At 36.5% G+C, this 15,549-nt stretch overlaps 1 protein-coding gene across 1 annotated transcript in view; it reads right to left on the reverse strand.

The window, feature by feature from the left end:
- The window catches only part of LOC140164929 (lysosomal alpha-glucosidase-like), a 52,994-nt gene extending 37,471 nt beyond the window's left edge, over positions 1-15,523 (reverse strand). The window contains exons 1-8 of the mRNA XM_072188327.1: positions 15,362-15,523; positions 11,128-11,784; positions 10,221-10,366; positions 8,730-8,898; positions 7,109-7,208; positions 4,444-4,682; positions 3,050-3,181; positions 230-331 (exon numbers count right to left, since the gene is read on the reverse strand). Of these exons, the coding sequence (XP_072044428.1) occupies positions 230-331; positions 3,050-3,181; positions 4,444-4,682; positions 7,109-7,208; positions 8,730-8,898; positions 10,221-10,366; positions 11,128-11,784; positions 15,362-15,421 (1,605 nt within the window). The 5' untranslated portion in view covers positions 15,422-15,523. The remainder of the gene's footprint in view (positions 1-229; positions 332-3,049; positions 3,182-4,443; positions 4,683-7,108; positions 7,209-8,729; positions 8,899-10,220; positions 10,367-11,127; positions 11,785-15,361) is intronic.
- Positions 15,524-15,549: the final 26 nt, after the last annotated feature.

The raw sequence follows: 15,549 nt of genomic DNA on the forward strand, positions 1-15,549 counted from the left end.
GACTTATGTAGTTAAGTCTGTTTCACTGGCCATTGGCATTACTTCTAAGTGTTTATTGGAAAGCGCTCATGTTTCTGAAAATTTTGATATCAAAATCTCATTTTCACAAAAAATGCAGTTCCGTCTTTGTGTCATTGACCCCTTGATAAGGAAAAAGAATTACACATTCTACCAACACATGCTCACTTTGATGTGTTGTCAGAAAGAAAGCAAAAAGAAGAAAGCTTACCTCTCCAACTAATGGCTCACCATCCCTATCAGTGATAAACACTTCCTTTTCCAAGCCAGTGTCATATGGTGAATAGCCTGTCTCATTATGTATGCCAGGGTCCTGTACAAATAAAAAAGGCACAGATTGTAAGTAATTCATAAACGATATGAATATTCATGAGGCAATGTAGCAATGGTAGCTTATCTCTAATAAATGCATTTTATGCTTTGTTTTTTGTCACTGCATGGACGTAAGTTTGCGCATAGACGAATCCAATGAGCCAAGTCATGGTCAGGATTTGGTCGGCCATATTTGGGTACCCGCATGCACCAAACAGGTGTTGCGATTACCCAATTGGGTGGATTAAACCAGCTTAAAATTCAATGTTAGATTCTTTTGTGTTGTAAACTGCCATCATTCTTTTGTCTACGTGTTACACAGGTGATAGAATGCAGTTTATAATACCCTTCAAGGACGCATCATCCCACATTTTAGGTGGGATAGTTGGGTACCTGTCACTGCTAATGGCTGCCATTGAGGAGCAGGAATGTGTGAAATTTGATTCGTCTATACATATTACTGTGACATCAATGTATCTATGAAGTGCTGACAAACATTACCTTTATAACAACAATGGTTTTAGGTTTACGGTAATTTATTTTGCCCTTTAATTTTTTTCCCATCACAATGCACTCCCCTTTGTGGTCATGCATTGTTATGGTGAAAAATGTAAGGGCGCGTACATTAATTTGTATTTGTACTTTTTAACTGGTAGTAATCTCTAATTATCCACATAGTTTATAAAGTGGGCAATTATAAGTTAGATGCCATGTTAAATTTATTTACAATGGGTAGCCACACCGTAAAAACCATAGTCTGTACGCTTTCCTCGAGACAGTAAAGTAAAATCAATCTTTGAAATTTTCTTAGAAACTGCTCATTTTTGAAGGAAACTTTTATGCCAGTTGGGATGCACCATGTCATTTCCTTTCTAAAAATGTATACTTTTAGAAGTGTAATACTTTCTTTTTTTATTTTACTGGTGTACAGGAATGGAATTTGCTTCCAATTGATGCAAAAAATCCAAAACTCATTTACAGTTTAAAAAGGCAGTTAAAAGCCACTTTTTATCTTGATTTGAATCCGTTTCATCATAATTATGCAGTTTTTTCATATGCAGTTGTCTCACCAAAAGTGCAATATTTTTTATGTAATTAATGTTTTAAAGACCCCAATGGAAATAAGCCCTTTTTAGGGCTTTCTTGGGCTATCCTTGGCATTGTATGTTATTTTATAAATATGTTGTGTGATGTATTTTATTGCAATTTTTTATATGTTTTCTGTTCTGGTGTACTGTATAATATTGTGTGGAGTTTGCCAAATAAATCTATCTATCTATATCTATCAGCATTAAAAAAAACAATATCTAAATTACTGCCTCGAGGTAGGCATACAGACTATACAGCATCGAATTGGTTACGTAATTCTTAGTTACCGGATCACGCTATTTTGGTATGTCATATACTTTGTGTGGTGATTGTTTTGATCGTGGTTCATTACTTGAGAGCGTGATCATTACGTAACTTCACTGGCGAATAGCAGGATATTTGAGTGGTATTAATTTTTTGTAATTTTATCACTGTTCTGAGCAGTTCGGCTTTTTGTGGTTTCAAACCGCTACACATTAAAAGCATGGGTAAAAGCAATTGCAGGCTATTAAATTTGTGGTCCTGAAAATAACCTAAAAAATCATGAAAATATCCTGCTATAATTGGCTATAAAGTACAAGTTAAATAAAAATCCCAATTTAAACACTCAAATTATATAATTTCATATAGAACATATGAAAGCACACCCAGATTGTTGACAATCTGAACTTATTATGTTTCGGTCAGTAAAATTTTAGAAGACTAAATATTATACCAATATTAACTGTCTATGAGTGTGATGGTGAAATATAATCACGAGGTGAAAGATGGATTGTTCCATTCCACGAGCCGGAAGGGCGAGGGGAAGGGAACAATGCATCTTTATATCACTCATGCATAAATTCTATTACTAAAATACTATTTAAGGTAGGAAATACATTTTTTTTCATCAATATAACACCATGTTTTGCGGTGATATACTTCACATTTTGGGACCCACCCCATAACTAAATCGGCAAGTCCAAGAGTCAGCGCACGGCTTGGCGCAGGCGCACTACGGCAAAGCACATGATGGTAAAGACTATCACACGGAGTGGGTGATGGTAAAAATGGCAAATGGTAATCAACCAATGAACTGTCTAGAATTTATGTATGAGTGATATAATATTTCTTAGATCTGTGCCCAGTCCCACAAACTCAACACAAAAGTTGATAACCATAAGAGTTACCAAATAGCGCGGAAAAGGGTAATTTTTTTACCAGTAGCAAGGACTGTGAAATTGACAAAATAGGGAGATATCCAATTTGCACTGTCCGCGAAATTTGACTGTGAAATCAGCAAAATATGAGGTATTTAATTTGCACAGCCCGCGAAATTTGAATATAAGGGGTACTTGGTAAAATCCGGTAATTTTATGTCAATATTTAGTGTCATTGAAAAGGGGTGCTTGAAATTCTAGTCATTGAAAACCACAAAAAAAGGTTGTTTGGGGCCTAATTTTGACTTTGATTTTGCATGAAAAGGGGGGTAAATATGATGAAAAATCATTGCAAAGAGGGTCTCTGAAAGATTTGGTAACTCTCATGGTTACCAACTTTTGTGTTGAGTTGGGGGCCAGGGATCTGTACAAGTAGTCTGCAAGACTATTTGATCCCCCCCCCCCCTTCAATTTGCATACTTATTACTTACCACTATTTGAATATAATGCTGACCATGGGAATGAAGATCTTCAACAAATTCTGGCAAATTACTGAAGGTTGAGTTGTTGTAGGTAAAAATCTTATTATCTGTTGCATATTCTATGTCATTCCATTGTACATCCTATAACAAATAGTTTAAAAGTAGAGTTTTGTGAGACTGAATCTAACAATGAAACTGACAATCACCATCTTGTAGCTCTTTTCCAAGATTCCAGTGTCCCAGGGGTGGCGGCATGGGTACTCCGTAAAAATGATCACACACAGATTTTGAAAATATCACATAAAACAAGTATAAAACAAGTATGGCAAGTGTTATTTCTATACCCTAAACAAGTATTGGCATTACATTACTCCCTATGAAGTAATTTATCAAATTTTCTCAAACCATGCATTATTCAGACAAAACTCTCTGATTTTATACAAGGTGACAAGATCAGACAATTTACCAAATACAACTTCTTTTTTCTCAATGAACACTTAATACATACGACTTGTTGAGTAAGGAATACCCCTTTTCTCAACTCAATTCTCTCAATTTTTTTTTATTCAAAAATTTCAAAATGGTAAATTGTGCTGATCCTATTTGGAGTCAGCATGAAAAATGAATTAAAATGAGTACAAACAAGCCTAGTATTGGTTCAGTGTTTCTTGAGATAGCTCTTGATATTTTGAGAAAATACATTATAACTTGGACTTTTTATGTTGAAGCCTACATGTATGGCTAGCATGCAGCATTAGTAATGGTATACAAATATTAACTGTATAAGAGTGTGTGGTAAGAAATATAATAACGAGGTGAAAAATGGATTGTTCCATTCCACAAGCCGGAATGGCGAGTGGAATGGAACAATACATCTTTCACCGAAAGTGATTATATTTCACCATTACACAAATTTAAGACAGTTAATATTTGTTTTATATCACTCATACATAAATTCTATTACTAAAATACTGTTTAAGGTAGGAAATACATTTTTTCATCAACATAACACCATGTTTTGCCGTGATCTACTTCACATTTTGGGGTCCACCCCATAACTAAATCGGCGAGTCCAAGAATCAGCGCACGGCTTGGCGCAGGCGCACTTCGGCAGAGCACTATGATAGTAAAGACTATATCACACGGAGAGGGTGATGGTAAAAATGATAAATGGTAATCAAACAATGAACTGTCTAGAATTTATGTATGAGTGATATAATACCCACTGGTCGGTGACCAATGAACCCCTTGGTCATTTTTACAAAGTCTCAAAAATCAAACTTCTATGACTATTAGACTTTCACATGATGTTTGCCAATTTAGAAAACTTCAATGACTTATTTTCCAGACTGTATCTTTGGGAACCCCAAGCTATAATTTCCCCCACTTCATCTTAGACCTACCTGTGGTATACCAGCTGCTCTCATTCTCTTCACCATGTCCCATGTATTATTAGCACTCATATACCCCCAACGACAGAGATGGAATCCTAGCCCCCAATATGGAGGCATGATGGGACGACCTATGACCTCTGTGTACTGTGCAATGACATCACTAGGAGTGGGGCCCAGAAAGACGTAGAAATCCAAAATACCACCGATGGTACGGTACGTTATAGCAGGACTAGGTTGCAGAACAACATCTGTAGATGAAATATGATCATTAATTACTGAAACTTTTTGAAGCTCGGTTATAAGATTTCTTATTTCTCATAACTAACAAATTCCAGGAATGATCATGAGGAGCTTTCAATCAAAAGCTTCCTAAAAGGGTACAACAGTTAAGTATATCGACTGGTTGAGCCGGGTTGGGGTATGTTCTCCCCATTTTTTAACAGGCCAGGGTTCTATTTATACTAAATATTAATACAATAATTAAATAAACAATATTTTAAGTACATGTACGGATGTTTCTCCATCCGCGATGTGAGAACTGAGTGAGAACACTACGATTGTCGACTAATTACACACTACATCAGCTCGTAATTGGCGGGAATTGTTAGGTTAAAATTGACCTAAATTATGAGTGTTATAGTTGTCCTGTCTAGTCTATATTATGCTTGTTAACGAGAGAAGATGCAGTATTGGGCTTGCACTGATAAATGTTCTGGGGAGATGTCACAAGACAATTCTCGAAATGAAATATATTGATATTAATCTGTGATGTTAAGGCCTGCTGATTAGGAGCTGATCAAACTATACATTTTGTGTTCACTAACCTCACTTCTTCTTCCTATATATGTGCTGTACCTCAATTTTTTAGTATTGTTGCACAGGCCTTATGTGTACCGTTTACCTATACGCGATCCTGGAACCTAGGATTGATTCTTTTTGTCATTTTTTTTAACCTACATGTAGCTACAATGATGAAAGTACACAACTGGTTCACTAATGTCAAGTAAACAGTATTATGTTTAAAAAATGTCAATAAGAATGCTAAAATGGATAAAAACTCTGCAAAGTTGCATACAAATTAAAATGCAGCTGCCTACAATTTCATAAAATTACAATCTCTATAAAATATTAATCAGAATATAGCAATATTTAGACGGGTAGTTTTCATTTAAAATGTAAATCCCTTCAATTGACTTGTCATTATTTTTACTTAGATGCAATTTTTGTACCCAGCTGCATCTGGATGCAAGTACACAGCTGTTTAGCTTGGTTTACTGATATAGAGTTAAATGGTATTATTTTACAAATGTTAATACGCATACAAACTCTGCAAAGCTACATAAAATATTTCCCACTCTGTCCAAGGCATGTTGTGCATCCACTTGTCCCAAGGCTTTCCACCATGAGTGATTAAAAAATTGGGGATAGGAGTTGTGAGGCAATATTTGCTTGCAATGTTGTCGAGATGTTATTGTAAAATACATTTTAGCAAACGTTTTTGTAAAATATTTTGTCAACATTTAATAAGATTTTGTTATAATGTTTTCAAGTTTTCAAAAATGTATAGGAACATTTTGGGAAAGGAACAGAATTCTCACTCAAGGCAAGTTGAAGGCTCGAACTCATGCCGATTGTATTCTACCTGCCAACAGCTCAATGCCTTCAACCGCTCGGCCATCTCACCCTCTAGCGAATGCCAGTGTATGTGGTATATAGCATGAATCAGTCATCATGATTACTTTCAATTATTTGATTGGATCGGATCTGGATTTTGGAATAGGCTAGCACGGATCTGGAGGAGGCTAGTGCAGTTCGGTTTGTCCAAAATCCCAGAAAATATAGTCATGTTGGGTATAGTCCACTTTAGTAGACCCATTTTAATTTATCATCACTGTTCTCTGGCGTTCCCCCTCTGTCCATGGGAAAACACCGTCTATCCTATTCTGATCCAACAACTATATTTTAAAATCTTCAACATTGATGGCGCTTCCATGGTTCCATGCATGGTCAGATGGGGAAGATCAGATAACAATGATGATAATTAAAAGGGTCTGCTAAAGTAGACTAAGTTGGGTACAGATCATTGACCTTTTCCGTAAATCCCATAAATCTTTGCAAGTACACCTGAGATGTTATCATTTAACGTCACACCGATTTACGCTGATGCGTACATCGTTTACGAACATCATTACTGCGCATTGCAAGTCGGCGTAACATCAAATGACGACATCTCAGGTGTACTCGCAAAGGCTTATGGGATTTACTGAAAAGGTCAATTCAACTCACACGTCGTATCAAATTATTTTCCTTGTTTTCATATCTAACACATTTGGTGACAACTCTCTAGTCTGAAGGTTCCCTAGTCCGAAGGCTCCTTAGTCGTAAGGTTCACTAGTCCGAACATGTAATTTACCATTTGCTGGTCCGAATTATGAAAAAGGTTCTCTAGTCCGAATCTAGAATAAGGCTCGCTATCTCTAACCCAAAACCTAACCCTAACACTAACCCTTACACTAACTCTAACTCTAACCCTAACCCTTATTCTATATTCGGACTAGAGAACCTTCGGATTAGCAAACTTAATTTAGTTTTGGGACTAGCAACCCTTCGGACTAGAGAACCTTTGGATTAGCGACCCTTCTGACTAGAGAGAAGTCACAACATATTTACTTACCCATTGCATTGCTATTCAGAAGAAAGACACCATGAGCATTTCCTGTTTTAGGCTCCATGTTCAAATAGAATGGGTGTGCACCATACAAGTTTTGATTTTCCTTGATACATAAGTGATAAAGAAAAACAACAAACAAATTGCAGTCAATGCATAAATATTTATGTTATAAAAGTGTGATAATATTGTGTATAATGAGACAAAATATTTTTCACAGAAATCTCTGTTTTTAAAGCCATAATGTGTGATTTGCTCCACAGCCATGCCCTCATTTTTTCTTGAATTATTGATTTTTACATGATTGCAATACCAAATGGTATACCAAAATACCATGTGAAAGAATAAGCCTGAAGTGTTTTAATTATAGTAACGTTTAAGTTTTTACAATAAATCAGGGATCCCAGTTTTATTCACAGTGTTCACGTATATCAAGTGATGACTGAAACATCTTGTGAAGGTGCATCATTGAATCATTGACATATAAACTGTGCATGTATTGCAATTTGTCTTTAGTTATATGTCCCAGCTGTGTGAAGCTCTGCTCAATAACGATTGGTGAGCTCATGTATATACATGCATTGAAGATAATTAGGCGCTGAAATGATTTCTCTGTTTTACCTCAATTATTTAGCTCAAAACTCTTAGAGAACAAATGTGATCAGTGAAAACTAATATTTTCTGGAAAACAAATAAATATATATTTCTTATGGAAATTACACATTAGGGATCTGGAATGAGTGTTTTGACAGTATTTTTTGTGGGACATGAGAGCACAGCAGACATATCGAATTTCATTCTGAATCTGAAGAATGTCTTTCTGATATCAAATAATTTTCATTTTTGAAAATCACAATATAATACAAATTTTATGACAAATTATAAAAATTTGATATTTTTCAAATTTTTGATATATAACAGTCCTCGAAGTAAATTATATAAATCTAATGATATATTCTTAAAGTGTATGTAGCAGGGAGGAAAAGCCGACGGTCAATTGAAAATGTTGACCTTTCATATTGAAGATATGGATTTTTTTCCCAAAAGACCTTTTTTTTTTTTTTTTTTTGGTAAAAATCCATATCTTCAATACCAAAGGTCAAAATTTTCAATTGATCGTCGGCTTTTCATCCCACCTACATACACTTTAAGTATAAATCATCAGATTTATAAAGTTTACTGCAAGTACTGTTAAATATCAAAAATATCAATTTTAATGATTTGCCATAAAATGTGTATTAAATTGCGAATTTCAAAAATCAAAATTATTTGAGATCAGAATGACATTCTTCGTATTCAGAATGCAATTCGATATGTCTGATGTGCTCTGATGTCCCAAAATAAATACTGTCCAAACATTCATACCCCAGCCCTTAATATACATAGCATTGACAATAATTATAGGAGCCGGAATGAAATAGCGATTTTCTTTGTTTTACCTCAGGCCTAAAAAAATTGTTTGATGGCGTAACCATTTGTTTAGCTTGAAATTATAAGTGAACATAATGTAATCACTGAAAACTAACATTTTGTGGAAAACAAATAATTAATCTATTCTTTATGGAAATTGCACATTATTACTTTAAGTAACATTTTTAATACACAAGTATTATTCTTAAATAATTACCCTGACACCATCTGGTTCCTGGGTCCATATGGTATAAGTTCTCCAGTCTGAAGGAAGAAGTAAGCTACTTCTATGTTCCCCTAACCCATAGGTGAAATTTGATACCATGCTTGATGATATCTGGATGAATTGGTCCGAGAAAATCAGCGGACCGATACTGGTGTTGAACCTGAAGAAAGTAATAAGATACAGCACATTTCAAAGCCTATTTTATGTCAAGCATATCTGGGCATTAACAGCTGAAATCTATGATATATACGCTGACAAAACTTCGGCCAGGCACAAGTGACCTGGTGAAGGAGGTCACCATAGATTGCTGATCAAGGTATTTTTACAAGACGGGCAAGTGTAACCAACAATCGTGCATATTACCCTGACCGGAACTGACTACAACAAGGTCTTTTATCATGGATCACCTGCCCTGCCTCTTACCAGGTGAGCCACAGGGAGAGTGGAATTAAGACTTGTTTTGTCCTGTGTGGAATTGAACCTGGGACCTCTTGCACCACAGGCAAAGATCTTATTCAATGTGCCACACGGTTCCCTATACAGGAACATTTTGATTATGATAACCAAATAATGGAATGAGTTCAAGCCTATGCTGCAAAAATACACTTTGATATAAATAATGATTGGCATTTTCAAATTAAGGCCTTTCCTATCAAAGTCACCAATAATCAGGACGGATTTGATTTTTGCTGGCCCATGGGCATAGCAACATAATTGGCTTCCTGGCTCTTTGGATCGAAGTGTTATACCCCATCACTGTAAATTAAGTTTTTTTTAAGAATTCTTGCTTCAAGTTGCTTGAGTATCCTCAAATGACTTTACAAGAACAAATGATTGCAAAGTACTCAAAAATAAGCAATTCCTCTTCCTTTTTTTTCAAATCTTTTTTTATCAGTAATTTTTTTCTTCTCAAAATTGTGCTTCTCCATAGATTGTGGCGCATAACCCTAACCTTCCACCAGTGTTTACTCAGAGGCCGTATGTCTCAATTTTGGCCCAGTGAAAATTATTTTTGTCTCACAAAAATTTGTCATGCTGTATTACAATTAGTCAATTTGGGGAATTACTGGGCCAAAATTGGGCCAATTTGGGAAGAAAATGTTTCATTTGGCGCACCCAATTTCCAGAGAGAGTAAACACTGCCTTCCACCAACCTGCTATCTCGAGATCATTCTCACTTTATGGAATAATTGGGCTATTCCAGTTGAAATCCACACTACCCCTGTGGAAGATTTGGGAAACATTTTCCACAGAGGGAGTATGTTTTTCAAATGTAATTGGTTAGGGTTAATCATTTTGAAACCCACACTCCCCCTGTATTATGGATTTACCTATATCTTCCACAACTGGAGTGTATATTTCAAATGGAAGCTACCCAATTGTCTATTCTATTCAAAACTCATACTCCCTCTGTGGAAGAGTTTTGCTACATCTTCCACAGGGGTAGTGTGGATTTTAAATGGAATAGCCCAATGTACTTACAAAGTCAACTCATCATGCTTCCTGACAACAGCAATACCAAATGGTGCATGTGTGAACTCTATTCTGTAGGCAGGATCACTGGCTTTGTCTGTCGGCTTGGGAGTATCAATAGGCACTTCATATCTATCATCTGCTGGATCAAAAATCTGCAAAATAATCAAATCAAAGCAATGTATCTTGTCCCTCAATGCTGACTTCATTATCAATCCATGGCATTACCACCTGTTGATATGCCAGTCTGAAGTCTTATTATTACCCCCTGAGCACTACCTTGCGGATTACATGATATCTTCATTTTAATCACCAATCAGAATGGAGTTTTGCAAATAATTTACCCCATTTTTTTGGTGTGGTGAAATTATTCTAACAAAGTTGCTGATTGGTCCAATTGATAATGAAAACTCCTTTTTGACCAATAGGCAGGTAATTCTCATGGGGTTAAGTGTCACAAATGTGGACCATTATGACGTTAAAATTTAACAAATTTTAGTTTACGCCCGTGAAAATCTATTAGAGCATTTAGATTTCAATTCCAGTGCCTGAATGGCCTTGAAGATTTTGACTTACTACACTGAGTTTCAGAGAAGAACGGCAGTCCCTTACTCAGGTTGATGCGAGTGCCCTGTTAATGAGCGACATACACCAAGCTTTGTGTGTCCTTCAAGGGCACCGATCTGCGCCAACCTTCATTTTGATGCGTAAACGGCCAATTCAGACGATTGATCCGACACTGTAGGGAAAACAACTTTAATCAGCCGATTGATTCAGCCAATCAGAACCCCACTTCCCTGTTTACGCTCTGCACGCTCTCAAAATGTAAACAAGTACCGTTCTTCTTTGGCAGAAACGGTAAGAAAAGTATTTTGAGCACTAGGCGAAAGGATTATAAGTAAATTTGATACAATACCTTAAAATGAACTCTGTTGTCTGTTTCCATGTAGACATTCATCTTCAACTCTGCGATATCAAGTGGATACGGACTTGCAACACTCCTCCTGAGCACCACCTTGTACCCTAAATCAGTTTCTTCTGGTTTTCCTATCATTTGATAAGCTGGATAACCAGATGGATAAAAACAAGATGGCGGGCTTCCTCCTTTTATGTTCTTGCCAAATCTACTGCTATTTTTCTTTTGTTTTGATGGTACATGTACCTCCTGCCAACAGCACCCTCGTTGAATACATTTTGTCTTGTCGCCATTTCCTTCAGGATAGCAATCAAGTCTATCATCTTCCTTTGTCCCATCACATTTTGGTGCTGACGTTTTAGTCCTCTCTGTGTGCTTGAATTTTGCTAAGCCCATAACATGATCAAAAGTTTTGTCATGGACTTTGTCATTATCGTTACTGATGATATCGTGTTTGTGAGTTTTATTAGAGAATATGCCAGAGTATGGTACAGCTAGAATAAGAATAAGACTTATTCCGATAATGAGCAGCAAACCTTTGGGGCTGATTCTGCAGATACTGATGGGAAAGTCTTGTTTATGTACTTCCTCGGTAACCAACTTGACCTTGTATTCTACATCGGGGTCCATGCTGACTGATTTCTTCCGAAGTTGAACCTAAAATATTAAAAGAAAATATTTAGAATTTTTACAGAAAGGTTTCAATACAAATGGTTATGAAGAACAGATGTTTATGAATGGTGAACCATGAATAATTCATTAATTTCTGCATTTTGTGCATCAACTCCTCACTTTACAAAAAAAAAATTTTTTCAAAAGTTTGGAAAAATAAACAATTTTTACATGTTTTTGCCTTTCCAAGAATCGAACAGGCTAAAACAGGATGACCAATAACAGAAGTGTTTTCACAATCTGTGCAAATACGGTAGCATGCAATCCAAACATGGCGGCCAGCGCGCAGTTTGTTCAACGCACAATAGTCAACACAAGTTACTAATATTAAAACGCTGATGGCACAGGGGTCCACTGTTGAATATTATAGTAACCATGTTTCAGGTTTGCATTTTCGCAAATAAATAAAAATGATTGGATTGCATGTATCATGTTTATTCATGAGATTATGATAACATTTAAATGTTCAGTTATGAGAATACACGATATACATAATTTAAACTATCATCTGGTACTTTGAAGAATCCTATGCAAGTATTGGATCAAAAAGTTCCTCATATTGCATTCTGTCACTGTTAAGAATGGTAACGTATGTTACGTAACGTATGTTACAAATCGTTTACATACTCATAGAACTCAAAAAAATAAAAATGTTGTACATTGCTAGCCGTGCAAGGGTGGCGCTAGACGAACTAAATATTACATTCAGGCAGTGTCTGATGTGATTTTCTTAAATTTGATCATGGTCGTACAAATACTGGTAACGTATGTTTCAGTAACGGATGTTTCATTTAAACTTCTAAAATTTCCACATGTTCTGTTAATGATAGCAGTGGAACAATTATTTCACTTTGATCAGGGTATCACATGCTAACATTTGGTTCACCCTAAGTTTGGTAGTGACGTTGGTGCGTATTTCGCTCGCCGCAGTATGGAATTGCGCGTGTAAAGTTAAACGTGCTGAGTGTACACGCACGTACAAGGCGGTCTGTCGGCACGCTAGTTTGCGGCGCAACAGCGAAAAAGATTGTCACTCATTGACGTCACTACCGAACTTGAGGTGAACCAAATTATATACTAGTCACACCGGCGCGCTGGCGCTCAACGCGCGGTGCTGCTCTGCTTGTAGAAAGTGCAAGCAGGAAGATGAAGCCTCACACCACCGGTCACCGCTCAGCACAGCAGCAAGCGTAAAGCTGAATTTATACTCGATCGCCGAGCGATTGCAATTAAACGCTAAATTGAAAAGCGATGGGCAATCGCCGAATTTTGCGATTCATCGCTCATCGCTTTCGCACTTATACTTATCATGGCAATAGCGATTGCAGACGACGACAATTAAAATATTCTAAATGCCACAAAATACATTTTTAAAACATCAGTTGCTGTCAATAATTATTGCTTTGAATTAATTCATGATCACCAAAAATTAATTCGAGAACGGTAAATCAGTTAGCAAAATAATAGATTCAGATGGTTATACATGTATATGATTGGTTGACACATTCACGTGTCAAGCGATATCCCAGGGAAGTTCAGATTTCTTCAACTTGCAAAAGCGACGTCGTTTTTGCCTCCGCGATTTTCACGCATGCTCAATGTTTACTTACATTTCCAGAGCGTCAAGCCGATCAATCGATTCAAATCGCCGAGGCAAAAACGACGTCGCTTTTGCATGTTGAAGAAATCTCAACTTTCCAGCGATATCGCTTGACACGTGAATGCGCCAACCAATCATATACAACCATCTGGATCTATTATTTTGCTATAATTAATTTACCTTTCTCCATTATTAATTTTTGGTGATTAATTAATTCAAAGCAATAATTATTGACAGCAACTGATGTTTTAAAAATGTATTTTGTGGCATTTAGAATATTTTAATTGTCGTATGCAATCGCTATCGCCGTGATAAGTAAAGTATAAATGCAACACAGAAAGCTGAATCTTGGTCAGCGATTAGTGCCGTACTATTACGCCGACTTTCGTATTCGACGAGGAGGACGATTTTGACCTCCTGGTTTGTTTACAAACAGAGAGGTAGACAAAAGACCGTTCCGCATGTCCAAACACTCAAGTATCAGAAGGATGGTCCACAATTAGTTCACCACGTAAACATGGCTCAAAATTCGGACCGCTCGCCATTAAGTTTACTGCTTTCTGTGTTTTGAAAGTTGTTGACGTTTTAATGATCCCCGATTTCCGGTCGATTATTTTAGCTGTGTCACGTCACATGCATGATGCGCTGGTGGGTACCAGCCAAACTTCAGAAAAAAAAAACCTTGATCGCCGATAACGATGTGATATGGGACTTACATAGGATATACACACAGATATTTCTTGCCAAAATTTGACCATTTCTAGGTAGCTTGGCCCTACTTTGTCTGCGTTATATGAAAAAGGACAGTCTTACATGTAAGTAAGTAATGTGATGTTTTGATGTTTCGGGAGACTGGGAGGGATCATAACACAAAAATGATGGAACCTATTCTTGACTGTGTAATATTCCTTCAGCACATTATCGTACGGCAATAATACGATGGACAGATAGTATCAGTTTGTGAATGAGGACATTGTATAAGTTCCTTGTACTAGGTCCACAATAGCGTGATTCACGTAACATGAATAGGGATTAAAAAGCTGTCACGTATAGCCATGTGCTTCTATTGTCCAATTTGCCATCAAGATTTCATATGGAAACAGTTCAGACCCAGAACAGGATCATGTCAGAAATTAATATTTTGTTCTGGGTCTGATTATTCGGACTAGTCAGCGATCAAGTTACCCCGGAAGTTACTTCGATAGGAATTGCAGTTATTGTAGGTAACCCAGGCAAACCTTAGTTAACACATTTGCTAGTCAGCCAAATTCGCCGACAATGTCAATGCATATTTACATAGAAATTTAAAACAACTGTTCGAAGAAGGAAACGTACATAAATATGTTTTCTATACTTCACTTGACCCAAATATATGATTTTTTATGGTGATAAGTCACTCGCACATGGAATTTTAGAGGATTTGGATAGCAGTTCCATTAAAAAAGCTGCTATCATAATGAGACTAAGATCTAGAAACACCCCGAAATGCCGTTTTGGGGAATTTTGCTAGCTGAAACTTTTTGATGAAAGTCAATCTTTGACAAGATGTAACTTTGCTACGGAAAGTGCTATGAAAAAATGGTTTTCAGTTTTGGCTTTGTTTACTCAAGGGCTTTGATTTGATATATAAAATGATGCAGTTTGATGGCAAATTTGAATTCACCTAGCATACCTAGTTATTGCTTTATTCTGTGTTGGAGGTAACTTGATTTTTGGCCATTTGCAAGATTCTGATCGCTGCAAATGCAACAGCGACGAGCGATGATCACAAAATTCAGCGATTGCCCATCGCTTTTCATAAGCGTTTTATCGCAATCGCTCGGCGATTGAGTAAATTCAGCTATAAAATAAAGTCATGAAGTTACAGATTCAAGATCATGCAATAATCATGCATGCATGATTTTTTGTATGCATGAATGATGCATGATTAAGATTTTTGTTAAGCTTAAAAATTCTACTCACCTGATTTTGGTAATACAACTGAGTAATATTGTACTGAGTGTCATTTGCTAGCCTGTACATGTGCGTACAAAGCAGGACCGAGGACAGAATAAGAATTCAGGGTCATTTTGCAGCTTCAAAATGCATAAATAATTGTTTACAAAGTTCACATCACCCGGAAGTTCAGTCATGGTTCAGTTCGTTTGTTC

Source organism: Amphiura filiformis, chromosome 11, assembly GCF_039555335.1.
Source record: "Amphiura filiformis chromosome 11, Afil_fr2py, whole genome shotgun sequence".
Classification (NCBI taxonomy): domain Eukaryota; kingdom Metazoa; phylum Echinodermata; class Ophiuroidea; order Amphilepidida; family Amphiuridae; genus Amphiura; species Amphiura filiformis.